This window comes from Entamoeba invadens (genome assembly GCF_000330505.1).
Source record: "Entamoeba invadens IP1 unplaced genomic scaffold scaff_1105074725591, whole genome shotgun sequence".
Lineage (NCBI taxonomy): Eukaryota > Evosea > Mastigamoebida > Endamoebidae > Entamoeba > Entamoeba invadens.
The window spans coordinates 611,217-637,799 of record NW_004191750.1 but is presented as its reverse complement, the minus strand read 5'-3'; the positions used below and the strand labels follow the sequence as shown (position 1 = coordinate 637,799).

The 26,583-nt window shown below is 33.8% G+C and overlaps 15 protein-coding genes across 15 annotated transcripts; 9 read left to right on the top strand and 6 right to left on the bottom strand.

Annotated features, from left to right (window-relative positions):
* Positions 1 to 2,170: 2,170 nt before the first annotated feature.
* Positions 2,171 to 3,037, top strand: EIN_173630 (hypothetical protein; the record flags this gene model as incomplete). Its single annotated transcript, XM_004183986.1, has 1 exon — positions 2,171 to 3,037. One exon carries the CDS (start codon positions 2,171 to 2,173, stop codon positions 3,035 to 3,037), a length of 867 nt encoding a protein of 288 aa, XP_004184034.1.
* A 156-nt stretch (positions 3,038 to 3,193) lies between these two features.
* EIN_173620 (hypothetical protein) lies at positions 3,194 to 6,526 on the top strand (the record flags this gene model as incomplete). Its single annotated transcript, XM_004183985.1, has 1 exon — positions 3,194 to 6,526. One exon carries the CDS (start codon positions 3,194 to 3,196, stop codon positions 6,524 to 6,526), a length of 3,333 nt encoding a protein of 1,110 aa, XP_004184033.1.
* Positions 6,527 to 6,725: 199 nt separating this feature from the next.
* EIN_173610 (calmodulin, putative) lies at positions 6,726 to 7,184 on the bottom strand (the record flags this gene model as incomplete). Its single annotated transcript, XM_004183984.1, has 1 exon — positions 6,726 to 7,184. One exon carries the CDS (start codon positions 7,182 to 7,184, stop codon positions 6,726 to 6,728), a length of 459 nt encoding a protein of 152 aa, XP_004184032.1.
* Positions 7,185 to 8,129: 945 nt separating this feature from the next.
* On the top strand, positions 8,130 to 8,882 carry EIN_173600 (myocyte-specific enhancer factor 2B, putative; the record flags this gene model as incomplete). Its single annotated transcript, XM_004183983.1, has 1 exon — positions 8,130 to 8,882. One exon carries the CDS (start codon positions 8,130 to 8,132, stop codon positions 8,880 to 8,882), a length of 753 nt encoding a protein of 250 aa, XP_004184031.1.
* Positions 8,883 to 10,256: 1,374 nt separating this feature from the next.
* On the top strand, positions 10,257 to 10,880 carry EIN_173590 (hypothetical protein; the record flags this gene model as incomplete). The annotated part of the gene is made up of 1 exon (XM_004183982.1): positions 10,257 to 10,880. The coding sequence occupies one exon, from the start codon at positions 10,257 to 10,259 to the stop codon at positions 10,878 to 10,880; it is 624 nt and encodes a 207-aa protein (XP_004184030.1).
* A 98-nt stretch (positions 10,881 to 10,978) lies between these two features.
* On the bottom strand, positions 10,979 to 12,190 carry EIN_173580 (pre-mRNA-processing factor, putative; the record flags this gene model as incomplete). The annotated part of the gene is made up of 1 exon (XM_004183981.1): positions 10,979 to 12,190. One exon carries the CDS (start codon positions 12,188 to 12,190, stop codon positions 10,979 to 10,981), a length of 1,212 nt encoding a protein of 403 aa, XP_004184029.1.
* A 135-nt stretch (positions 12,191 to 12,325) lies between these two features.
* Positions 12,326 to 12,715, top strand: EIN_173570 (hypothetical protein; the record flags this gene model as incomplete). The annotated part of the gene is made up of 1 exon (XM_004183980.1): positions 12,326 to 12,715. One exon carries the CDS (start codon positions 12,326 to 12,328, stop codon positions 12,713 to 12,715), a length of 390 nt encoding a protein of 129 aa, XP_004184028.1.
* Positions 12,716 to 12,927: 212 nt separating this feature from the next.
* EIN_173560 (60S ribosomal protein L12, putative) lies at positions 12,928 to 13,503 on the bottom strand (the record flags this gene model as incomplete). Its single annotated transcript, XM_004183979.1, has 2 exons — positions 12,928 to 13,394; positions 13,467 to 13,503. The coding sequence occupies 2 exons, from the start codon at positions 13,501 to 13,503 to the stop codon at positions 12,928 to 12,930; spliced, it is 504 nt and encodes a 167-aa protein (XP_004184027.1).
* A 361-nt stretch (positions 13,504 to 13,864) lies between these two features.
* EIN_173550 (hypothetical protein) lies at positions 13,865 to 14,477 on the bottom strand (the record flags this gene model as incomplete). Its single annotated transcript, XM_004183978.1, has 2 exons — positions 13,865 to 14,147; positions 14,212 to 14,477. The coding sequence occupies 2 exons, from the start codon at positions 14,475 to 14,477 to the stop codon at positions 13,865 to 13,867; spliced, it is 549 nt and encodes a 182-aa protein (XP_004184026.1).
* Positions 14,478 to 15,190: 713 nt separating this feature from the next.
* On the top strand, positions 15,191 to 15,598 carry EIN_173540 (calcium-binding protein, putative; the record flags this gene model as incomplete). Its single annotated transcript, XM_004183977.1, has 1 exon — positions 15,191 to 15,598. One exon carries the CDS (start codon positions 15,191 to 15,193, stop codon positions 15,596 to 15,598), a length of 408 nt encoding a protein of 135 aa, XP_004184025.1.
* Positions 15,599 to 16,071: 473 nt separating this feature from the next.
* EIN_173530 (vacuolar ATP synthase subunit C, putative) lies at positions 16,072 to 17,208 on the top strand (the record flags this gene model as incomplete). The annotated part of the gene is made up of 1 exon (XM_004183976.1): positions 16,072 to 17,208. One exon carries the CDS (start codon positions 16,072 to 16,074, stop codon positions 17,206 to 17,208), a length of 1,137 nt encoding a protein of 378 aa, XP_004184024.1.
* A 165-nt stretch (positions 17,209 to 17,373) lies between these two features.
* On the bottom strand, positions 17,374 to 18,729 carry EIN_173520 (seryl-tRNA synthetase, putative; the record flags this gene model as incomplete). The annotated part of the gene is made up of 1 exon (XM_004183975.1): positions 17,374 to 18,729. The coding sequence occupies one exon, from the start codon at positions 18,727 to 18,729 to the stop codon at positions 17,374 to 17,376; it is 1,356 nt and encodes a 451-aa protein (XP_004184023.1).
* Positions 18,730 to 19,327: 598 nt separating this feature from the next.
* EIN_173510 (hypothetical protein) lies at positions 19,328 to 22,306 on the top strand (the record flags this gene model as incomplete). The annotated part of the gene is made up of 2 exons (XM_004183974.1): positions 19,328 to 21,820; positions 21,860 to 22,306. 2 exons carry the CDS (start codon positions 19,328 to 19,330, stop codon positions 22,304 to 22,306), a joined length of 2,940 nt encoding a protein of 979 aa, XP_004184022.1.
* A 108-nt stretch (positions 22,307 to 22,414) lies between these two features.
* EIN_173500 (hypothetical protein) lies at positions 22,415 to 23,735 on the bottom strand (the record flags this gene model as incomplete). The annotated part of the gene is made up of 3 exons (XM_004183973.1): positions 22,415 to 22,738; positions 22,820 to 23,622; positions 23,690 to 23,735. 3 exons carry the CDS (start codon positions 23,733 to 23,735, stop codon positions 22,415 to 22,417), a joined length of 1,173 nt encoding a protein of 390 aa, XP_004184021.1.
* A 1,864-nt stretch (positions 23,736 to 25,599) lies between these two features.
* Positions 25,600 to 26,563, top strand: EIN_173490 (hypothetical protein; the record flags this gene model as incomplete). Its single annotated transcript, XM_004183972.1, has 2 exons — positions 25,600 to 25,840; positions 25,905 to 26,563. 2 exons carry the CDS (start codon positions 25,600 to 25,602, stop codon positions 26,561 to 26,563), a joined length of 900 nt encoding a protein of 299 aa, XP_004184020.1.
* Positions 26,564 to 26,583: the final 20 nt, after the last annotated feature.

Sequence of the window (26,583 nt, the reverse complement as noted above, 5' to 3'; positions counted from 1 at the left end):
TACTGCAATTGTGCTGCACATTTTAGAACGCGGCATTTTGTTATTGACTCCCCACAAGTCCCGATGTGACGGTACGTGTGTGAGCACCACAATTTATATATCGATTGTTGCGTTATTTGACAAGAAACGGCACAAGAGAACAATGTCAGCGCGTGGTTCCACGTTGTGTGTAGCAAAGAATGAAAGCACGGACTATATAAGGGGTGCTATTCAGCATCACAACCAATGGACAAGAAGGCTAAAGCAGCAGCACCAGCAACAGAAGGCGGCAAGAAACCAATGGAAAAGGGTGTTCACAAACCACACGAAAAGACCAAGAAAGTCCCTAAACAAAGCGTTCATGGCTTTGCTCATGGAAAGGGCGCCAAGAAGGCAGCAAAAGAAGCTGAACAGTAGTACACACAGCCTTTCAAGTTGTACCATTTAATCGACTTCACTTTAAATCGTGTTTTTTTGAAAACTACTTGTTTTTATATCATTACTTTATCATATCTTATTTTAAAATAATTGTGTTCATTTTGTAAATATTAATAAAAAATAATACCAAATTATTCATTTCAAATTATTTATCGAACATAGAAAATAATTATAAATTCTAAAAATGAATGAAAATATTACCTTTCAACTAATGAAAGGTAATATTGTATATTTTGAAATGATGTTGTTAAAAATTTTTAGATTTTAAATTTTTGGAATATTTGAATTATAAAGTGTATATATCATTCGAAATTTGTTATTACAACAACTTTGAAGAATTAATATTGATTGTTTAAACATTGAATGAAATATTTGCTAAAGGTAAATTATGATAATATTATAAGGTGTTAATTCCATTTTTTATTTACAAAAAAATTAAAATCTATTATATGACACAAACAAAATATACATTCTTTTGGTTGTCATATTTTATAATTTAGTCGTGTGTTTATTGATGCTTTTAATAATTGCTTTTGTATTTGTAACAAATGAGAAACAGCTCAAACTTTTTATTTATATTTTTAAAAAGTAATATTTATTTGTAACTTTTGATAATTTAAAATTGAATTATAAACACCGCGCCAATCAATATTGTGAAGTTGTTAAGTGGTCAATTTTCAATTTTTCAAAATCACCACAACCATATTTACGAATTGGCATTACGCTCCACGTGCCGCCACGTCATAACTATAAATAATTAATTGTAATATGAAATGTTTTTTTATTTTATGAACTGAAACAACATTTCTTCACCTCTTTTGATGTTTTGATACGTTTTTTGGAATACCAAATCCACAAACCACCACTTCTTCTTCATTTTTATAACAAACTTATTATTCATAAACGTTACATAATTATTGATGTTAAAACACTTTTTGAATTTTTATTAAAAAACATAATTAAGGAATAATCCAGACTAAAATCCCGTAATGTGATACACTAATTGGCCATTTTAATTTTGCTTTGTTTCAATACTATAAAAAATTGTTTTTATTTTTTGTTTTTTGCATGAAAGAAAATGTAAATGGATCTTCGTCAATAATGAATTAATTTATATTTATTATATTTTTTTATTATATTTTTTTTTCAAAATGAGTATCATATTACTAATATAAATTAATAATATTTTTAGTATAAATTATAATAAAGAATTTATAATTCCACAAAAAGCAAATAGATTATTCAATAAAAAATTTGTGAATTTGACTCGCAATTTGATAAATTAAAAACTCGAAGAACATTACATTTGTAATTGTTCGTTTCAATTTTAAGTATTATAATGCCATTTAATCGGGAAATCGGTAACCTTCAATAATAATGGATTTGGTTTTGATTCGCTGAATTATTATTGACCAAATTATTAGTTTCAACCACCAGTTACTTTTCGGGACTAATCCCTTAATAATTTTTAAAACGAAGAAATAATGTGAAAAGTGACTCAATTGAAAAAGTGTGTTAATGTATTAATAAAACAAAACTTCCAAACTTTAAAATTTTTTCAAAAAACAATTAAAAAACGTCCTGTATTTTTATCAATCGTTCGGATTGCCCAATCTTTTGCAACTTCTGGTGTTTTTGTTATTAAATTACTTCACCAAAAGTGATGTTTTCAAAATAATTTTAAAAACCCATTTTTGCTGCATTTTCTGTATAATTTAAAAAGCAAACAATTCACTCATATTCCAAATACTCAATGGGAAACACTTCAACCACGTCGTCTGCTCGTTCAACACCAATACCCAAAATGCACAGAAAACACGTCAAAGACTATGATTTGTCACCACAACAAATGTTTTATAAAGTCGACACAATGACTCCAGACTCAATTGAACTAGAAACACAACTCTCTCCGTCTCTTGAAATAAAAGGCAAAACCTACAACAGATCAAAGTCAGACCACTTTCTTGTCAAAAGAGCCAAAAAAGCAAAACTATTGAGAGCATTTTCTAAAGGAACAACACCTCATTCACACAAAAAACAAGAAACTGCCTGCCAATTTGTAGAAGACTTGGAAGACTATGAAACTACCCTTTTTAACAGAGAAAAAGATTTTATGACAGAAATCATTAAAGAGACTGGTAACACTCAGTCAAATATCATTTTTGACTCAAGACTCTCTGGAATGGACCAAAGAGAATTGAAAGCTCAAATAGTTGGCAATGAAAAATTGATATTCCTCTTTGTCTCAAAAACAGGAGAAATTTTTGGGTTCTACCAAAACGATTTGGTGTGTCCACAGAGCAACCAAAATGTACTCAACGCGACGTCAGACAACTTCGTGTTATTTGGAAGACCAAATCCATGGGAAGGACCCGTTTTTATCACAAGAAAAGAGGAGAAAATGAATGAAAAGAAGACATTTGTTATTCACCAAGATACCCATGGGATGCTCCTATCTTGTTTTTCTGCTTTTTGGATTGAGACAAACGGGAATGTAAACTTCAACATGTGCGCCAAAAATTATTACAAAATCCCACAGACATCCACAAACCCACTCACTGGAAAACCAAACTCAGAAAAAATCGTGTGTGAAAGAATTGCTGTGTTAAAATGTTTTTAATTGTTTGAATTGTTATTTGTCGTGTTTTTTAATTTCTTTGAGAACTTTTTGAACTTGAATTGTTAATTTCCAATAAAATAAAAAATAACTCGACCTCATATTAATTGGTTTATTTAAAATTTAAAACTGAAATAATAATAAGTTATTAAAAGTTGGATGAAAAGACTTGACGTGTTTTCAATGCAAATTGTCACAAAATACTTAGTAAATTCCACTGACTTTATTAATGTTGTTTGTGTGTCCAAAAAGTATCAATACGTGCTTGATAGAATCAGAATCAACCCAATACAGATAACACCAAATAACATGAAATTATTCCCAAATATCCAAACACTGAATTTGTTTTCTCCATTCGATATTCAACTCACAAACACAACAATCGAACGACTCCAATTTTCTTATCCTATTTCTTACGACAAATATTTGGAAGAGAAGAAACGTTTTAATATTTGTCATTTTGTGAAATACACAAAAACAGACAGAGAAAAGTATGGCAACACGATCCCTCAAAATGTGTATTGTATCGACAACAACTGTTTTGAAGATTGCGAACAACAAGTGATAAAGATCCCATATAGTGTCCGAGTTATTTTAGATAATTCTTTTAAATACGCACACATCCGAGAAATATACATACCTAACTCGGTAACATTTCTTGGTGATAACGCGTTTGATGGATGCACTAATTTAACACATGTGGCACTTCCATTTTCACTCAAATACATCCCTCCGCTTACTTTCAACAGATGCGTGTCTTTAAATAAAGTTGACATACCGTCATCTATCACTGGGTTTGGTTGTGAATGTTTTGGTCGGGGTTGTGGAATAGAGTCCATCGTCGTCACACCAAATATTTGTGTTTCATTTGATGCATTTGAATACTCCAATTTGAATCACATCGAATTTGTTGGGCAATCAATCATAGCAGATAATGTGTGCAACCACTGTTTGTTATTGAAAAGTGTAAAAATGGACACCACCGTGAAGATTATTGGAAGTTACTCCTTTTATCAATGTGAAAAACTTGAAGAAATTGATGTCCCGTCATCACTTCAAATCATCGAAAATTCCGCTTTTAGAAATTGCACTTCTTTACGTAGATTTGTAATTCCACAAGGGCTATTGTATATTGATTCATTAGTATTTTGTAATTGCTCCAGTTTGGAAGAACTGAATTTTAAAGAAAGCACCAAGTTTTGTGGTATTGATACGTTAACCAATTGCACTAAATTAAGTGCACTGACACTTCCAAATTTCAACGGTAAATTGACATTTGCGATCAATAAAGACGAAGAGCAAATAGTTAATAAATTTGGGTATACTGCACTTGATGTTGTTATTGATGTTGATGACGAATGTCCTCCAAATTACACCAACGAAGAAGATAAAATTGCAGACGAGAAATTACATGAAGTGAAAACCAATTCAAATTGCAATGAAGTTGTGTTGTACAACCTCGAACAATGTAAAGTGTTTGATTTTCATGAGGCAGAAAAAATTGATGGGGAATTTTTCCAATATAATGATTATCTCCAAACGGTGTATTACCCATCAACACTTGTGGACTTTAATTTGAGAAGCATTTATAATGAGGCACAAAACCCCGTTGAAATCTCAGAGAATTGTTGCATTAATATGTACAAATATTTTTCTTATGATACAACTCATAACTTTGTGTTTCCGACATCCATCACCAAAATTGGAAAACACAGCATTTGGTATGGAGTTGAAAATACATTTATAGTACCAAGTACTGTTGTTGAAATAGGCAAGAACACGTTCAGTGAATATAATTATCTTGAAGAACTTGTCATACCAAGCAGTGTCACCAAAATAGGGAAAGGGTTTGTAAGTGGATGTAGCTTGTTGACAAGTCTTGTGTGTGAAAATGGCACCTCGTTTGATTTAAAAAATATCACAGAAAGTGACGATATCATTGTACAAAAGTTGACAGAAAATACTACATTGACCAAATTAGTTATTCCAAATGGAGTCACTTATGTGTATAATTATATTTCTAAACTCGTTGATTTAAAAGAACTTTCACTACCTTCGACACTGAAAAAAGCAGACAAATACCTGTTTTTTTATAACAAAAAGTTGACCAAAATAGAAACAAATGGAGTGGATAGAGACATTTTCGTTGTGAGTTACGAGTGCCATTTACGACTGAAAGCTCTTGGTTTCAATTTTAACAATATTAAATTAACAGAAGGTGACATGAAAGAGTTTGGGTATATCTGGGATCCACAATTGTGTTGGCAAGACAAAAGGTTTGTTGAGCTTCAAATGGAGAAAATGCAAGTTACACACACCATTGACACATCAAACGAACACCACCTCAGATACTTAAAATACTCTGCTGATGTGAAAATTGCGACTTGTTACAACAAGTGCGTGAAAATGAGTGACAATGTCAAGTTATATCCACGCATGTTTGTCGACTGGGTAAACCTCACAAGTGTCATTCTACCAAACAATGTGGTTAAAATCCCGTATAGTTGTTTTGTTAATTGTTTCAGTATGAAAACAATTGAATTGCCCACAAGTGTTACAAAAATATCTGAGCGTTGTTTCGAAGGGTGTGTTTTGTTGACATCCATTTCTTGTAACACAAATGTCATTCTTGGAAACAAGTGTTTTTGTTCATGTGATAGTCTAGTTAGTATTCCACAGACAAAATACTTCAGAAATTCTGTCTTTGAACGGTGTACCTCATTATCTGAAATTGCACTCTTTGATGGACTTGAGACAATCCCACATTGTGCCTTCTTTAGGTGTTATAAATTGAGTAAAATACGTATACCAACTTCAGTCACGTGTATTGGTAAATTTGCATTCAAAAATTGTATATCTTTGACATCATTTAATTCTGCAAATGTGTTACTTGTCGAAGATGGTTGTTTTATGAACTGTGAGAAACTGAAAACTGTCTATTTCAATCAAAAGAATGTTCAAATTAATTTTGACGTTTTTTCTGAATGTACTTCGCTTCAAGAAATACAAATAGGCAATGCGTCTATCACACATTGCGACTTTGAAGTGAGTTTTACAACAAGGAAATACTTCTTCGATAAAATTGGTGTTGTGTGTAATAATGTCGTTTTAACACGACGAGACGTCGACGCATTTGGTCTGTCAACGCTCAACGAAACGTGTATACACCGTGTGGACGAAGGGTGTTTCTTCAACAACAGAAGTCTAACAAAAATCATATTCCCTTCTCATATTAAGTCTGTTGGATATTACAGTTGCTTTAGTTGTGTCAACTTAAAAGAAGTTGTTTTACCTGAAGGTATCACAGAAATCCCAGCACATATGTTTGACTTGTGCACATCACTCAGTTCCATAATTATACCAACAAGTGTTACAAAGTTTGGAACAAATTGCTTTTTCTCTTGCGACTTACTCCGTGATAACCCATCAATCCCCAAAGAGGCTTTTGATTATGGAAAAGCCCACAAATTAGGCTCTAACAATTTAGATTAATTCAATTAATTATTATACTATTTAATTACAATATAACAAATATTGTGTTATATTGGAATGTAATTGCTTCACATTTACATTGTAAATAGTAATTGTATTCCCAGTAACCATTTTTATTATTATTATTTATTAGTACTATTTATATAAGAAATGTTCACGATAGTGAAATGATAAGAAAAACGGATGAATAAAAAGAGTGTTATTTGCTTGTGATGAGTTTGACGAAAGCCTCGACGTTAATGAACCCATCCTCGACTCCAATTTCTTTCAACAAATCGTCGACCTCTTGTTCACTAAGTTTCTCTCCAAGAGTAGTCAACACGTGTTTGAGTTCTGAAGCGGAGATAAAGCCGTTACGTTCCTTATCGAAGATCTCAAAAGCTTTCTTGATGTCTTCAGTTGAGTCTACTTCTTGTCCATAGTCCAACATGATATTCAAGAAAGTCGCCTGATCAAATTTGCCACTGTTTTCCTTATCAAACTGTTTGACAATTTCACTAATTTTTAACATGGTAGGGTTTGCACCTAAAGCACGCATCACAGTCCCTAACTCCTCGGCCGTTATTTTGCCGTCGTTGTCCTTGTCGAACAACTGAAACGCCTCTTTGTACTCTTGCTGCTGCTCCACAGTTAATTCCTTCTTGTCAGTCATTGCCATTTTAAAGTTCTACCGTTGAAAAAACAATTTCTTCTTGAAAAACAAAAATGTTTTTTGATAACATTTTGTCATATTTGTTGAGTTATTAAGTGTACTATATTCTATAATTATTTTACTATAAAATTATTGTAAAATAAATTGTTCCATAAATAGAATAATTGCTGAATGTATAGTATTAATTAATAGTAAATATATTATAATTTGTGATATCTAGTAAAAGTAGAAGAAGAGTCGGATGACGAACGAACTATGTTCTATAAATTAGTACAAGAAGTGTAAGATTATACCAAAACGCCTTTTCTTTCTTCAAATAAATGAAAAGTGTTTGTGCTAATGTATTAGGAGTGTGTTTTATTCTTACTTGGTTAACAGTATTACTGTTTTGTAGTTCACTTTGCGTGGACTTGCTGAGATGACAATTTGAAGAAGGCAGTGTCTCTTACCGCACCACAACTACTGTTTGATTTGTACTGAAACGCTGTGGTGTTGAAGTTCTACCAACACGAGTCGGGAGGGTTTAGTCGAAAGTCAACACAAGTTTGTTCCCTTCAAATGTTATTCAAAATGTTTTTACGTGTTTGGACTCTTTTTTTGCAATAACAATTTTTATCCCACATTTGTTTTCTCTTTTTGTGGTGTCCGTGATTTCGGGAAACCAGGAACTGTTGATTTGGTCAAACAGAGCTTCCCCATCCCCCACAAATCGGACACATTGGGGCGGATTTCTATCTTCTGAAAAGATAAAATAAAAAGACAGAACTCTAAAAGAATGTTCTAAATATGCTTCTTTCCATAAATTGTCGAGATAGTTAGATTTTTCTAATAAAGCGATGGTAAAATTTCTATAAATGAAATGAGACAAAGGCCCAATTAAACTTGAGGCAGGGTATTTTTAGGGTATAAAACTCAGTTTCCCCCGAACTGAGTTCAGGAATTGTTCTAAAAATGGGAAGGAATAAGATTAAAATAGAAAGGATAGAGAGTGAGAGAAAAAGAACGGCCACGTACACAAAGCGGAGCCACGGGTTGATCAAGAAGGCGATGGAATTGTCCATTCTTTGTGACTGTGAAGTCTCTCTTTTCATCTTTGCCAACGACAAATTAGTCGTTTATTCATCTAAAGACGTTAAGGACACACTCATCAAGTTCGTTGAGTTCAAGTCTAACTACTTCTCGTATTCGAACGCAGACTATCCGGCTATTTGCCATTCAACAAGCATCCCTGAAGACTTGTCGGAACAAAGAGCAGTGGGTGCTAATGGAATGGGTGATGGAATGGCTAAAGACGTAATGGCCGCAGACAAAGGAAATACTTCTGGTAATCCACAACGACCACCAGTGCCGCAGTCACAAGTCGCTCAAGGAAGTATCCTCCCTCCTCCTCAACATGTCCCGATACCAGCAGATTTCTATGATAATAACGATCGAAGGAATTCACAGTACATGTATGACCAGCAGAGGGTAGTCCCGCCTCAAGGCGATTTATTGCCACCGGATTATCACCCCGGAGACCCCTCATTCAGTTATCCGCCAATGTATAGAGGACCTGGTGCTTACCCACCGATGGGAAATTACCAACAACAGCAACAAGTGTATAAAGGAGACTCAAAATTCAAGCCGGTAGACGCAAAACGCCCCGATAGCGTGCCTGATGACGGTCAGGGTATGGGCCAGATTAAGAAACCACCTGAGGCGTGATGCTTATGTTCACAATTTAATTCATTTGTTATGATCGTGTTGAGCGGGTTATCGTCATTTGTTGTGAGTAAGTGGTAAAATTCATTGGGTTATTTTTATGGAAGAGTCTGAATGTGAAAGAGGAAATCCATTTTTGTTGGAGAGAACTCCTATACTTGATAGTATCATAAATTATAGAATTACTACGCACCATCGTATTTTGATATTTGGAGAACTCTATAAAAGAAAACAATAAAATTGCCCAATGAGTTTTGAATATTTAGAACGTTATCCGAATTTAATTTGGAGACATCACTATAAAGTTACATCATTACAAAGTATATTTTTTCTTTTGAAAACGAAGAAAAGAGGAGTTATAAAGTGGAGAGTGGTGGGAAAGAACATGAGAATGGGGTGCAAACAAGGTATGTGAGTTTTTTTGATTGTTTAATTGAATCAAAGAAAGAGAGATCATATATCTAGTTGAGGCATTTTGATATCTTCATCAAATTAATATATATATTTAAAATCATTTAAAAACATAATTAAAAACAATAGTGTGGAACAAGAAGAAAGTGTGTTTCAAGACTAAATTTGACAAATGTCATGAATATATGTCAAAATGGGAAGTATGAACCAAAAAACAAACATTCTGAAACAACTCTGAAGCCAAATAGTCAAATCTCTGAACATAACAAAACTTCATTTTACTTGTTTGCAGAAAAAAATAAAATGCGGGAAATAAGAAGTAGTTGCCAAATGTTGTTTTATAATAGTGATTGATAAGAAACAAAATATAGGTTGTTGACAATACAACAACTTTGTATTGTCAAATAAATTATTGTGTAACATTTTCGATCTTTCATTTTTATATTAGTTATAATTTTACTATTAAAAGGGGATTTTTCAGTAGTTGGATTTTCTTGTGTAATAAATGATAGGGGTAAGAGTGGTAATGGAATTTCTTAGAAAACATCATAGAGTACAAGTGTTAACTGGGTTTCCCGATGTTATTGACAAAAAAATACTCAAAAATTTGAAAAATGACTAAAAAACTCTTTTGTTATTGCCACGTTAAAAAATAGCCTCAAAATAGTCTCATATTTTATCTTTTGTTTTCGTAAAAGGAAAAAAAGTTTGTAAGGCTTTTGAAGTGCTTTGATTTGAAGTTCTGATATTTGGAAGTGGGTTCTCAGAAGCAAAAATAGACTTCCCAGAACAAATGGAAAAAATTCGTGTTTTGAGGTGAAACACTGAAAGGTGGATGCGAGCAAAAGAACCAAAAATGGAATACAGGTGTGGAGTGCCCATAGTTTTCAATACCGAAAACGTCAAACACACTTGAGACGACAACCCCCTATAAAAAGAAATCTTCTTGTCCAACTTCAAATCATAATGGCAGGAAGCGCATTTGAAGTCCGATTTCGGCTTGTGCAAGATGCTCACAATGTTTTCTCAATATGTAAAGAGACTTGTGAAGCCAAAAGAGTCCGCAACATTTGTTGTGCAAAACGCGAGTCTAAGAACAGAGATGCAGCTCAACAGTCCTTTTTAGTCGGGGCTTTAATTGCTTTTGGTTATGAAGTCTCGATTAACAGATTATACAAAAGAGGGAACCTAACGTTTCAAATGTTCACCATACCTAACATTAGAAAAAATGGTGTGAAAGTTTTTGATGCAGACCACCTTGGATTTGAATATAAAACACTCAAGGAGAAGAGACAAATCCTCGACGCTATTACAAACAACACAATGGTGTACCTTCTCGAACAAAACAGGTGTTATTTTGAAGAAAGAAAGACAAGAAAAATAACACGAGATGATGGCATTTCAATGAAGAGACTGAACTCCGCTATAATTAATGGAAGGCATTTCGATTTGAAACAAATCAACGAAGCCGGGTGCCACTTCAATCAGACGATTCGAACTAAAATCACCACCAAAGAAGGGATGACCATTAAACCTTTTGATTCTTCCTTTGAAACCTCTTCAACATTTTCCAAGAGCGAATCGTTCTAACTATTTATTTGATTATTTGTTATTCTTTTTAGTTTTACTTCAATTTTAAGTTGTGCGTCAAAGTGTACGTGGAAATTTTAAATTGGTATAAATAAAATTCAATTCCATATATTAATTTTACCATCCCACCCACAAGACACACACTGATTACCAATGACAGGATTCCATGCAACATCAGCGACAGTCCCATTGTGAGCCTTTGTATAGCATTTTAATACCTTCCCCTTCTTCCAATCCCACATGAAGATCTTCCCATTAGCATCCCCAGACACAACAAATTGACCGTCACTCGAAAATGAAGGGCGGCAGGACCAAGCACCACAGTAATGCCCGCGAAACACTCTTCCAGCCATCATCCTAAACGGATCACCTCTGAAAGAGACTATCGAGTTATTCATGGACTGCCCAAGAACATACTTTCCTTTGTAATCTGTAAGACAGGATATGGTCTCTACAGAAGGGTCTTGAACACTCTTTGTCACAGAACCACTCCCATAGTCAAAATATCTTACGACACGATCTTCACAAGAACACATAATCCCCTTTCCACAGGAAGCCACGTCAAGGGGAATTGAACTGACAACGTACTCATCGACGTGTGTTGGCACACGTTGGTCGTATTGATATATACGTTCATTGACACAGCCAGCAAAGATCTTGTCATCACAAATTGCCATGTTTTTATATGCCAATTTCTCTGCAGTCAGATCTGGAAGAACAGAAAACCCACACGATATCTTTTGCGCATTCAAATCCCATACTTTCAAAGTTCCATCTAAAGAAACAGTCACTACAGTGTTGTCGGAGAAAGAGAGTCGCGGAATGGTGGAGTGGTGGCCCAATAAACTTGCAACCAATTTTCGAGAAGAAATGGAGTATATGTATGCAACGCCATCACTCCCCCCACACGCCACCAAATCGCCACTTTTGTGAACAGAAATTGTAGTTAAAGTTTTGCATGGAGTTGCGATTGCGTGTTGACATTTCTTTGGTATTTCGCACTCAATTTTCTTGTCTATTTTGTCCTTTTTCTCCTCTTGAAAGTTAAAAAGGTCGTGCTGTATAGTTTTGAAGGTCCCGCTTGTGGGGGATGTCTCTTTCGCATATTCTTCAATCATTTTTTTCGTGGACTCTTTCTGTTTTTCTCTTTTCTCGTGTTCTTCTGCAAGGAGTTTATTGATTTCATCTTGTGAAAGAGGTGATGAAGAGTCGGGCAATTTCGTCTTCTTAATTTTTTGTTGTTGTCGGAAGGATTTTTTAAAAACTTTTTCAAAATCGTCGTCAGTGATTTCGGTCGCACTCGACTTCATCTCTTTCAAAGTTTTCTTTTCATTTTCTAGCAAAATTTTATAATAATAAAAATTATTATTATAATTAAATAAATAATAAACTATAATAATTCAATCCAAAGTATAAAGTATAGTAAAAATCTCTATTTATAATCGATGGACACAAGCACCTCATCCCGCTCGACTAATCGCTATGTGTACAGCAACGCAACACAAAGTGTTCGTATGACGATGAGCAAGAGCAAACAGACATTCGCGACAATCAACACCCGTACAACTGGTGTCAGTCGTCGTTCAAAACTTTCTTCAGGGCGGATCGACCCCATTCAAACAGACGAGGACTTCGAAGACATCAACGAGTTCCCCAAAAATAGAATCATATTTTTGGTCTCCGTCATTTTCCCTTTTGTCGGTTATTATGGACTTTTTGCACTAACAACAAACAACAGAAGGGAGAGATTGTGGGCAATTGCTATGGTCGCCTATGCTATATTGATGACCCTTATCTTCGCTGCGTTCATCGCCATTTTTGTCAGTCTTTATTAATTCTATTTATATAGTTTTTCTTTGATTATTTTACTATAACAAATAGTTTATTTTATCAACAACACATTAAAAAAGTTATACTATATTAATTACTATTTAATTATAATTATAGTATAAAACTATTAGATAATTAATAGTAAATTAATTATAATGTATTAGTAAAAGAACAACCCTAAAGACTCAATTGAATACAAACACGCGAAGCGAATCAATTAGTTTTCTGGGACTTCGATCTTACCAGCCTTGATGTCAGCAATGACTTCTCTTGGTGATCTAGAGTCGACTTGGCAACCACATGAGACGGCGGTTCCGAGGATTTCACAGACGGTTCCTGAGAAGTTCTTAGCAAGAGATCTTGGTCTCATGGTTCTGGCAATTTCGTAGACATCGTCCATAGAGATGGAGCCAGAGTGAACGGTTGGGACACCTTTGTTCTTCTTTCTGTCCTTTGGTGGCTCCTTAAGAGCTTTCAAGATAAGAGCAGAAGCAGATGGGATAACTTCGTAAGTGGCGACTCTGTTAATGACAGTGATTCTGACAGTCACTCTCAAGCCTTTCCATGCAAGGGTTGACTTAGCAAGATCATCAGCAGTCTTCTTTGGGTTAAGACCCAATGGACCAACTTTTGGACCAAGGGAAGCACCGGCGGCGGCATCACCAGCAAGGACTTTCACGACAACTAAATGTGAGTAATTATGTTAGAAAGATATTTATCGACCTTTTCCAGTTTTTTAAGCTGTGGATGACAAACGCTCTTTCTTTTGATTTGGATCGGCTTTAGGTGGCATTTCACTTCCCTTGACAGTTCAGTTCTTGGCCCATTTATATAAGCGGAAAAATTCAAGGGTTTCATTGATAGTATATTCATATTAGTATTTATTATACTTATATGAGGCCATTGTTTTAACTAAATTTTATAATAATAATTTAGTTTAATTATCATTATTCTTTATTTATATATTATTAATAGTAACTATATAAGATACTATAGACTATAGTAATTATAATAATAAATAATTGGAAATAAATTATGTAATTATAATATAATTAAAATTATTAAATTTTACTAAATTTTACTAAATTTTTAAAAATAGAGTTAAACTATATATTTTTAAATAATATACCTATTGAATAACATAAAATATTGAATTAATTGAAGTCAAATTCCAAGTCATCGACAAGCTCTAAAGTGCTTGTTTTTAAGAACATGTGACCTATGCATACCAACAGATCAATGGTGTATATAACCCACATCGCCCACTTTCCCGACAATATAGTGAAAATAAAATATATTGTAAAGTAAATTGCAAGTATCACAAATGGCGAAAATTTTAAGCACATAAACGCGACTGGACTTTTGTGGTTTAAAAAGACAAGTATGAAAATTAGTGACACTAATAGATGAATCGCTCCTAACACACCACTCACTAAACTACACGTCACTCGAGTTTGACTTGACTAACTCTACAATAACATTTTGAATAACAAAAACAAACAATGATGACAAAAACATGATGAAGAACAATACGATGTAATTGATCTTAAAGGTATCAATGTTGTACTTTACTCGCTGCATCACTCCACTAAATTTGAACTCATAGTCAACACTAAACCCCCAAAACAGTCCCCACTCTAATTGAGTCATCCCATGCATCCCACGATTGTCCATGAGTGGTACGTCTTCCATCTCTATTGCTGGTACATCTTTGATATTTGTTGGTTCGTTGTCTTTTGCTCCTGTCAATGGAACTGTTTCACTCATTCATTTTAAAGTTCTTTTCTCTTTTTAGAGATCTTTTTTTATCACCATTATTTGTGATGTTCTTATTGTTCAAACAATTAATGTTGTTAATTTGTTATATTACAACAAGTATTAATTTATTTATTATTTGGAAATGTTATTAATAATCTAATGGAATATTAAACTTTACTATTTATTTAATTATATTATAAATATAACATTTGTCATTTCTTTTTTAAATAAATTATGTCTACTAAAAAATTAGTATTAGTTTATAATTAAAAATATTCAAATTTTAATATATTTCATTATTATTATTTTTTAGTAAACTTTTTGTAATATCTTTAAATTTAATTTTTTAGTTTGGACTTACAAACAAATAGAACTTGAAATAAAACCAAAATGAGATTGAGGTATTTTATAACTGTTCCAAAAAGTAGTTAATAAAAAAACAAATCAATATTTATAGTAAATTAACTTATTATTAATGATATTATACAAGTATTAAGTAATTTTGTATGATGTAATTAAGTTAACAACATTTTTTATTATTATTGAATAAAAAAGCGGATTTATTTGGTTATAAAGCAATTATTGAAGTAAAATGAAAATTAATGAAAGCTTGAAAAGTTGATTAAACACCAATTTGTAAGAAAAAGACCGATTTTGTTGATTTGTTGCAGACGTGTAATAATTTGAGATGTTATAAAAGTGGACTTGGACTATAAAATATAATGGCTGAAGCAATTTTCAATCAAATTGACATTAACAAGGACGGAAAAGTTACCTACGACGAGGTGAAAGCTTTTGTCTCAAAGAAGAGAGAGATTAAACATGAGAACCTTTTCAAAGTCATTTTCAAAGCTGTCGACCTTGACAACAACAATGAGATTGACATTGCTGAATTCACCAAGTTCTTCCAATCAATCCAAGGAATGGATTTGAATGATGCGAAACTCGGCTTGAAAGTCCTTTACAAGTTAATGGATACTGATAATGACGGTAAATTGACCCGAGCTGAAGTTCTTGCTTTCTTCACAAAACTCGGTGCACAAAGAGTCGTTGACCACGTCATGAAAGCTGACAAGAATGGTGATGGTTTCATCACTCTTGAAGAGTTCACTTCTTTTGAGCTCCAATAAACGCTTCTAAGCCATTTTTCATTGATCCTTTTTGTTATACATTTATTATAATTTATTAGTTAAATTAACTATAAATATTACTACATAATTTATACAATAACTATAGATTAAAATATTAATAGATATTGATTAATAACAAATTTAATAATAAATGTTATTAATAGAACTATAAATATTATTTATTGAACTTAATAAATCATCCCATATAATCAGTAAGTTTTCCACCAATATTGGTGGGTTATGGTGTTTTTCTAATAAACAGGTCCCCAAAAATGTTATTTTTTATATAATCAGACAATTAATACTATTATAATAAATATTATAGTTAAATTACTATATTATTATAGTAATTATTCAACAATACTTCAAAGACTATTAAAGTAACGTTTTTAGAACGACAGAAAACACCTCGAACCCATTTTTGTAATAGACCCAAAAACGTAGAAAAAAAGAAAAACTGAATAAACAGGGCGATGTCACAGATCGGGAATTATTACCTGTTCACACTTCCAAGTGGAACAAACACGGCAGACGCGTTTAATTTTGACCGATTGCAGTCGAAGTCCGAAGGGATGGCCGAGTGCTATAAAAGTGTCATTCCACCACAACTGAAATTTGAGACGCTGGACACTTTAATGACTCTTTCGGACGACTTGGTCAGAATGGATGTCTCTGTAGGGACTACAGTGAGACGGATGTGCGCATGTTGGCAAGAGACTAATAAAGAAGTCACATTCACAGACAAATGGAACGAGACTGATTTGACTCAATTCAGATGGGACGAGACTAAATACCCATATACGGAGTCAGCTAAAGTCCTTACACAACGTATATATAAAGACATCCAACAGATCGAAACTAAACTTCGAATGTTCATGTCGAAATATCAAACGACGATTCGTGAGTTAGCCATCGAAAACAAAAAAGAGTCCGGGACCTTATTAACAAGAAGACTTGATTCATGTGTTCCCGATGATGTTATTGTCGACTCCAAATATTTGGTTTCGGTGTTTGTAGTAGTCGCGAAAGCACTTAAAAAGGAGTTTCTGAAGAATTACGAGTTGATGAATGAGTTTGTTGTCTGTGACTCTGCGGTGTTGGTTGTATCTGACGACGACTTCGATTTATTTAGAGTCGTCATCTTCAAAGACTTTTTGAACGACTTCAAAAGTGAATGCAGAGAAAAGCACTACACTGTGAGAGAATTCAAGAGAGAGACTACAAGCGAAGCTGACTCGAAAGCAAGTCTTGAAGAGAGTATCAACAACCAGAAGAGCAAATTAATTATGTACTGCGAGACCAACTTTAAACATGTGTTACATGCTTGGTTCCACTTGAAAATACTTCGTCTGTTTACTGACTCTGTTTTACATTATGGCCTACCTACTAAATATGACTTAATTGTGATGAGAATGAAGAAGAGAGAGGGCAAAAAACTGTTCAAGAATTTGGTCGGCAAAAGACCATCACTGGGATTCGAGTTGAACTACCTCCCAACGCGTGACGACTTGGGCTATGAACAAGAAGGTGTCGAACAAACGTTCCCATTCGTTTTCACTCTTGTCGACGTCGGGTACTTATTCAACCCGTCTACACTCGCCACTCGATAATCTTGAAGTGATTTATTGCTTTGATTCGTTTCATTTCACTCGATTCTATATATTTATAGTTTAATACTATAAACACTAGATTTAAAACAGCAAACAAAACAAACGCTATATTAATAATTAAACAACTTATTAAATATAGTAAAAAAATCGAAATGGTACGATCACTTATTTCTTTTTCTTGTCTTCTTTGGTCCACACTGGCTTTGGAGCAACGAATGGGATTTTTTCAACACCACCACAGAATGGTCTAAGAACCTCTGGGATGATGATTCCATCTTCAGTCTGATAGTTCTCAAGTACACAGCAAAGTGCACGTTCAGTAGCGCAAAGAGTAGAGTTGAGCATGTGGACGTAAACCTTATCCTTTCCTTTCTTGTCCATCTGCAATCTGACGTCGAGCTCTCTGCTCTGATAATCAGTGCAGTTGGAGCATGAGACGAGTTCTCTGTACTCATTGAAACCTGGGAAGTAACCCTCCAAGTCATACTTCTTTGCGGCCGAGTTGTTCAAAGCGCCAGAAACGATGTTAACGACTCTGTATGGGATCTTCAAGCTCTCATAGAAGTCGCACGAATTCTTAATCATCTCTTCTTGCATATCCCATGACTTGTCTGGCATGGTCATACAGAACTGCTCGACCTTCTCAAACTGGTGGACTCTGAAGATACCCCAAGTGTCTTTACCATGAGCACCAGCTTCCTTTCTGAAGTTAGTGGAGAACCCCATGTATCTAATTGGCATCTGCTTTGGCAACAACCATTCTCCGGCATGTAAAGCAGTCAATGGTTGTTCCGAAGTCGCGATCAAATACTTCTGGTCATCCGGGTCGACGTTTTCTTTACCGGTTCCGACGTGATACAAGGTATCATCGAAATCGGATAATTGCGCTGTTCTTGCCATTAATTCTCTTCTCATGAAAAATGGTGTCTGGATTGGAGTGAATCCACGAGCCTCCAAAAATTGAGTGGCGTAGTTGATCAAAGCTTGATTCAACTTGAACCCCCAACCCTTAAGATAATACCCTCGGTGTCCAGCTACTTTGACAGCTCGTTCGGTATCAGCACCACCAATCATGTGGATCAATTCGTGATGGTGGAGTGGCTTAGCATTGCACTCTCCGTATTTCTTCTCGACTCTGTTGAACTTCTCATCAACTTCGACAGGGACGGAGTCGGGGACTATATTACCAACAGACTTGATTTTGGCATCAACTTGTTTTTTAATGTCGGCAACTTCCTTTTCAAGTTGAGCAATTTTGGCTTCCGCGTTCTTCTTGTTGGCATTGAACTTGTCAATGGTCTCTTGTGTGGGAGGATTTTCTTTGTTTTTGTAGAGCATCCCAAGCTCTTTCTGTTCCTTTCCTAACTCTTTTCGAGTCTGGTCGAGCTCAAAGCCCTTTTTCTTCCAGTCGGCGTCTAAGGCAAGTACCTCGTCGACGACTTCTACTGAAGCGTTTCTTTTCTTTTGTGACGCTTTAATGACGTCGGGCTGTGTTCTGAACAAGTTGATGTCAAGTCCCATCTTTGGTTTGAAAGGTTAGATGCCCTTCTTATAAGAAATAGGTATTATGGTAACTATACCATTTAGTTTGGACCATAGAATCATTTACATAAACGCTTTGATGAGGTTTCGCCACGAAGAGCTACTTGGAAACTACTTTTTTGAGCTTTTCAAATGTTCTAAATTATTATTTAGTATTGTTTATTTTATTATTAAAATAATATATATATATTAAATAACACATTTATGGGAAATAACTAATAAAATTATTTACCCATTTTTGTGGTTTTTATTTTTTTATTTGGGTTTTATTATTATTATACATATTATTATATTATAGAATTTGTTTAGACAACCGGTGAATCAACCAATTTTTTATTATTTTTATTCGTTGAATTGAAAAAACAATTTAACCTCTTTTTTATAATACTTTATATTATAATTTTATTATTAGTTAAATTAAAATATTATAATAAAAAAACTATTTTACCAATTAAAACCAATTTTTTCTATAATATTATAATAGTATCAATATAATAACAATGAATTATATAATATATAATAAAAGAACTGTTTCGAATAATTAGTATAGAATGTGAACTTAATATCTCAAGTGAAAATGAAATGTTTCAGCCCAAATGAAAGTTCACCAAAGGTCACCCCCCTTTGTTTTCCCGGTCCTACACACACGTTGAACTCTCGGGCATGTGAGTGGAATTGTGGATTAATTGCGGTTGCGTATCAATCGATCATTCACATAGTCAATCCAATCAGTTGTGCGTTTTGTTATGCATACAACGGTCATACGTCTCAAGTGACTTCAATTGCATTCAAAACAAATGATTTCCAACTCACGACACAGACTCCAAATGATGTCGACATAGTCATTGCGTCTGGCGATGTCTCCGGCAATGTTCAAATATGGGGGATATGGTCCACCATCAAACCACTTCAAATCAATCACTCCGAGAATTCTCCTGTTGTTTGTATTCAATGGGACAAATGTAATGCCTCAGCAATTATCGTTTTATATAAGAATGGTGTATTAATATGTTACGACACCATATCGAAACTCAGTTTATGGGAAGTGAAAGAGTCATTTAAAGATCCAATCGGTTTCACCAACTCCGTCTATTCGAGAAGTTCATTTGGAGTGTATGGTGGACAGACAATGTGTTTTTGTAACTTGGCATCCAGTGTGTTTAAGGGGTATGAACTGGGGCAACCAACAACTAACATTCTTCGAGTCGGGGAAGATGTCCTTCGTCTTCGCTTCTCGAACATTAGACGACAAATCACGTACATTTTGTTAACAAATCACTTTTTAATATTCGACACGATGCTCCAATTCAGTTTGTCGACGATCGACTTACCAGAAGAGCCGATGGATTTCTGTATGATATATGATGAATCCCTCTTTGTTCTTCTCACCAAACAAGGGAATGTGTATGTCTACGAAATAAAGAATGGCGTCCAATTTAAGTTGTGCGGGAAGATGGAGATCACACCAATACTCTCACGAGACAACAAACAGCGCAAATACACAACTTTGGGGATTGTCACCGACTCCACTGATAATTCGAATTTGGTCATTCGGATGTTAGAAGGACCACTCATTTTACTCAAATTACGCGTTAACCCCTTTTTCATCGAAGTGCAGGGGATTATCCATACGATGGCAAGTAACTTAACAAATATAGTTTCGAAGCAAATCTACAGTTCTGGAGTAACAAGTGATGGTACAGTATATGTGATGAGGGGCGGAGAGATATACCGAGTCATAGAAGTGACCAAAGTCAAGATCAACGGAGTTGTATGGATAGGAGAGAACATCGGGCTCTTTGGCGCAAAGACTAAAAGCCATGATGGTGAGCCACAAAATGGGATAGTAGTGATAGACCCGATGAATGGGGAAGAAAAGGCGTTTCTCAAATTGCGGAATTTCTATGGGGAAGTGAAGAGTGTTGTGAGTGACAAAGATGGGAGTGTGTTATGTGTCGCGTACCAAAGCGGGATTGAAGAGATTTCATATCCGAGTGGAAACGTCTTAAATATGTATGAGAAGAATTCGACTGGAATTTGTTATGAGAATGGTATTCTAATAATAGACAAGAATGAATATAGACGATACGGCACATGTTGTGAATATAAAAAAGGGCAATTCACTGCTATAGCGTGCAAAGACCCGTTTGTGTTATTGAGTGACACAAAAGGAAATTTAGTGAGACTTTGTGCGGGGAAGAGTAAAAGTGTGAGTTTCTTTAAGAAGATCACTAAGATCATATTTAACCCCAAGAAGGACTGTTATCATGCTATTATACTTGGAGAGCAAGTTGGTATCATCGACGTGTCCACTCTTCAAATTGTGAGTGAAACGAAAAACTATTTGACGGTGATAAAAACGAGTGTTAAAGATGTGTTTTGGATGAATCAATATCCTGCTGTCTTGTTATCGACTGGAGAAATATATGTATTGGACATAGGTCTTCTTGTGTGTTGTAGTATGTTTAAAGACACTTCTATCAAACCGTCGTTGTATTGTTTGGACCCATTGAAAAGAAGAGAGATGTTTTTCAAGATCTTACTTGGTGTTGACACATACGAGAGTGGAGAACTCAACACCACCGACAACACAACCGGTGGAATACTTAACAAGTTGATTCAATTAAACAACGAAGTGAAAGACTTCAAACACGTGAAGTTTTGGGAATTAATGCAGTGGGTCATTCAATCCAAATTGCCACTCATTGGAAGTCCATATGTTGATATCGATGACGCTGTTATTCAACAAGATGACACGCTTTCGCAGTATACAAACTCACTTAAAAACTTTGCAGTGAAAGGTGGGAAGCAACAGATGTATTACCACGCGTATGCACTGTCGGACATGCGTGTTGGAAAACGTGAAGAGGCCTTTGCACATTTTTTAAAAGTGTTAAAAAGTCCGTATGATGGCGAATATATGAATTACGCGATGCGGGCTTGCTTATTATCATTGACGATGGAAGGCAATCCCGAGTCGCGACAAAGGCTTGTTGTGTCGATGTTTAACGATCCAACAGTAGACAAAACGCACCTCATTCAACTCCACAAGTTACTCAATCAAAATAGGGTTTGTATGTTCTTTACATGTTACATGTTAACACAATAGGAAGTCTGTAAGTTGTATATTGACCTTGGCAAATTAGAGGAAGCTATGGTCGTTGCGTCACTGTTTTTGGATGATGAAGAAAAGACGTATATATCACTCAGTATTGTATTGAAGTACATGTTTGACAATTGTTGGCCTAAGGCAATCGAGTTGTTGACATCTATGGGGCGGCTAATAGATGTTGTCAGAATGTTATTATACACGGGACACATCGAAGTGGCTGCAGAAGTCTGTATGGTCATCATTGAGTATAATGTGTTTGACTTGGACACATCACTGGTTTACACGTATCAACTCATTCATGTTCCTTACCAAGACGAGAGAAAGTTCAAGACACTACGAGAACTGATCAAGCAAGTGAATACCGAATTCATCCACTGCTTGTCAACATGTCACGATGGAAAACGTCTTGTGGAAGCTTTCAAAAAGTCGAAGTACGACATTTAACTTGTCTATTCTTAGTGTTGTCACACTTTTTAATAAATCACACAATAAGTATATTATTTGTATCTTTGTATCTGACATAAACTTTGTATGCGAAAGCATTTTACATCTTCACTTCGTAGAGTAAGACCTTGGTCTGCACTGACTGTATATATCAAAGAACACACGACGAATGTCATTTTTTGGTGCTGGTTTGTAACTGAATTTTTCATAGACATATTGAACAATTTCACTGTCTGCAGTCTTCTTAAATTCTTGATACACAACATCCGCTTGATACACAATTCCATCTCCAATTGTCCCATTCAGTTTTTGAATAAATAACATCAATTCATCAAATGATAGGAGGCAAGAAACAATGTCAGTGGTGTACTCTTTGAGTATTGCTGCAGTGATGTAGTAAAACATCTTTCTGTTTGGAAATGCAAAAATGGTCTAGTTATGACGTTCTATTTGTATAACTGAGAATAATACCTCTAAACTAATCATTTATTTATTAATAACAAAGTAACAAACATCCCAAACCCGTAAGAGATCCTTTTCATTGAAGAGTCTCTTAAACAACAAAGCATTCCACTTGAAGCAAAAGAAATAGGTGATATCCCGTTGTTGCAAATATTTGTAAAGGGGTGGTGACATCACTTTGAGGATACACCCATTCTTCTTAAGAGCTCTCATGATGGTGTCGTTTTCACAGAAATAGAAAGGTTGGATGATATCCATCACACATTTGAAAAGCCAAAACAACGCGTTTTCATTTGTTGTGACATTCATTAGACCAGAGACTATATAATTCATCCCTTGTCGGTAATTAATTCTCATATTGAAAAATGCGTATGTCATTAAAATGGTTTTTAAAAGTGTGGTATGACGCAAATCGTCAGTTTGAAACAAGTGTTCGTCTTTGTCTGTCCGAGTCACGTCTTTATCTATTTGTGTTTCAATCTGTTTGTATAACGCCCAATTCTGTTTTTGCTCGGGAATAACATTTTGCCAAACACTTTTTGTTTTTTCGTAAATCACATGGTAATGTGTCTCTTCTAACTTTCTTTCAGACGTTGTCTTCTCGTGATTCAAGTACCCCAAACAGAGTGACCATGAGAGTTCTCGAGCATCCTTCTCACACCCTCTATAATATAAAGTCCGTCTTAAAATGTCCATATTATTGTTAGAAATTCTTCCTTCTTTGTCCATTAGACTGCTAATTTGAAGGTTTGAAAGCGGTTCCATGAAATAACTAAAGATTGGAATTGAAGATGTGTCGGCTAGAAAGAAACAGAGTCTTCGAAATATTTTTAAACAACAATGGCAATTTATTTCTTTATAATGATGGGTTTTCAAACCATATAAAAATAATTAAAAGAATATACTTGTATTTAATAAAACTATATTGTGATTGTGTAACCGCAAGTGTTGTTAATAATGGTACCATTGAGTAAGTTGTACACTATATAAATTCGATTATACGTGTTTAAGTCATTGTTTTCATTCGTGACGCGGAATTTAATTATAATGAATAATAAGTAAAAGTTTTAAATTGTTATTAATGGTTCTAAAACGTTTTTAATAATTCCACTCTGCTGAGCTTTGCAAATTGAATCAAAACGTTGATGATGGTAAGTAATAATTGAGTTTTTAATGAATACTGACAACACAATCACGACTTGTTTTTTTAATTGTTTAAAACAATAATTAATTATTCTATTGTTATAAAATTTGTTATATTATATGAAATAATTAATTTATAAAGTTAAGTTAATAATAAATTAATTATATTTTACTGTTTAATAATTTTGTAATTTTTTTTATCTCCGTTATATAATGTCCCGAACAACGAAATTAATAAAAAAACAAGCAAAACGATTGAATTAAATTATTAGAAATGGTTGTTTAGAGTTGATTTCTGGTTTTTGTACATTCTTTAGTTGCATACCTTCGTCACTATCACCTGTTGTTAAATTATATATACGTTTTTTTTCGAATTAATAATCAAACTTTAATAATAACTAAGATAATTGTTTAGAATACTCATTTTTTAATTTTATTTATCTTTAAAATGAATGTTGGTTTAGTAAATATAAAGTCTTATTATACTTTGTTCTATTGTGTATTTTTAAAACAAAGGAATCAATATTTAATAAATTCTTATAATTATTTAAAACTTGTAATAGGCAATTATCGTATCTTTGTTCACACATACTCCGTAGTTCTTTATTTATAGTTTACAAAGTACATATCGTTTTATTCATAAATTTAATTGTCTCTAATTGTTATTATTTTATAAAAAAATGAAGATAATTATTATTCATTTCTTGTTTATGAATAAAAAATGAAGAAAAATCAAAACAAACACAAACATTCAATTATTGCATTTCATCAACGAAATTATTTTTCTAGTTCTTTATAATGGCATTTTAATTTGAATATCAATATGTGTGGGTTCTTATAATTCGTATTGTAGTGTAATTCTTTGGTTTTTTTCGTTATTATTGTATTATTATTATTCCAATTATCTATTATTATTAATTATTGTTTATTTAACAATTCTATATCGGCAAAACGTGTTTGTAGTAATTCCTTTTCGAATTGTTCTTAAATAATGTCGAATAAAACAATTAAAATGGTTAGTAAATAAAAATAATGCCACTGATGATTTGAAAAAAAAAATGTTGTTAAACTTTGGTAAGAAAAGATAAAGAATAACTCTTCTGTAATTATGTGTTTACCAAAATATTTAATTTATTTTATTATATTAATTATTAAATAAATATCTTATCTTTATTTATTTATATAACATAATCTTGGAAATAATCTTTAACAACCATATTTATATAATTAAATATATTATTGATAATTAAATAATACCACCAATTTTAATTAATTCAAAAACTATTTTATTATAATATAAAATATAATATAAATATGGTATTTAATATATAACTTCCTGTTCAAAACATGTTTTTCAAAATATCTATTTTCATTGAAGTCTAATGTTTTTTCTAACGACAAAAAGTGGTTGATCGCAGAGTTGAAAAAGAAAACAAGATTTCAACGAAAACCTACAATCTTCAAACCCAAAAATGTTTAAGTTTGGTAAAAAGCGCAGCACAGTCACCTTAGAGAAGTGTTTAAAGAATTCCTCTCACTCCACACCAGTTGTTGATTTAGATGATTTTTACTTACAATACCTTGACCAAACTCATCAAGAGAAATTTACCAAAGAAATTACTTCGCGCTTTAACTCCAAATTAACGCTGAATGAATTATTCCATTTTTTTATATTATCTCGTCATATCATGGTGAAGGACCAGACACACTACTTTCTTAATAATCTCGTAGAATTGAATTTGAACTTTGAGACTCCTCTAATCAATGCCAAATTGAACGATGACTCTTCATTCTTATTGAGGTACTTTGCTCTTCATCTTAATGATGTCGTTAAACTCTATAAACTACATAATATCATTTTGTGCACTAAACCAGTTTACTCAGAAGATAATGATGAAGAGACCATCCACAAAACCCTGGAATCTGTAAGTTTGTTGTATAAACTATATCAATTGTATATTCTACTATAAAATAAAACTATACTGACATCAAGAGTATTTCAGTAAGATGTTCGAAACACTTGCGTGGATTGACTGGAGCGACAACGTCTGTTATGAAACGGAACTCAAAGTAATTACTATGGACATCATATTGAGAGATTTCAGTATCATGTTTTATCACTTGGTCGTCCAAATGGCGGTGATAGTCAACAACATCTTTACATACCTTGCACATTCGTCCGAAGAAACATTAAATGCATTAACACAATACGATTTGCTGATCCAACAACTTTATAGCATATTAAAGAAACAGAAAGTTGTCAAAAAGGATAACGTTCCTTCCATTTTCTTTTCTGGTCTCAACCCATTACTTAACTTCTCTCGGAAGTGGAAAACATCATCGGATTCCGAGAAAGCTGAAGTTGAAAAAGAAATTGATGAATTTGTGTCGTCATTCATGACTGAGAATTCAAAGAACTTAAACACTTTGGAACACTTCATTGAACGTGAGAACTCGAGTATTGAATTTAGAGGGAAAAAGAAGGTGAGTCTTTGCGCATCACCAATTGACCCGTTACTCCATGACGACGAGTCTCCAGTGTTCAGAGTTACTTCCCCGTCGATGGCCTTAACTATAGCGCGTTCGAAGTCGACGAACACGGTAGACACCCATCAAGTATTTAAAACCCAAAAAATATCATATCTAGATTAATTTATTATTAAAGTGTGATT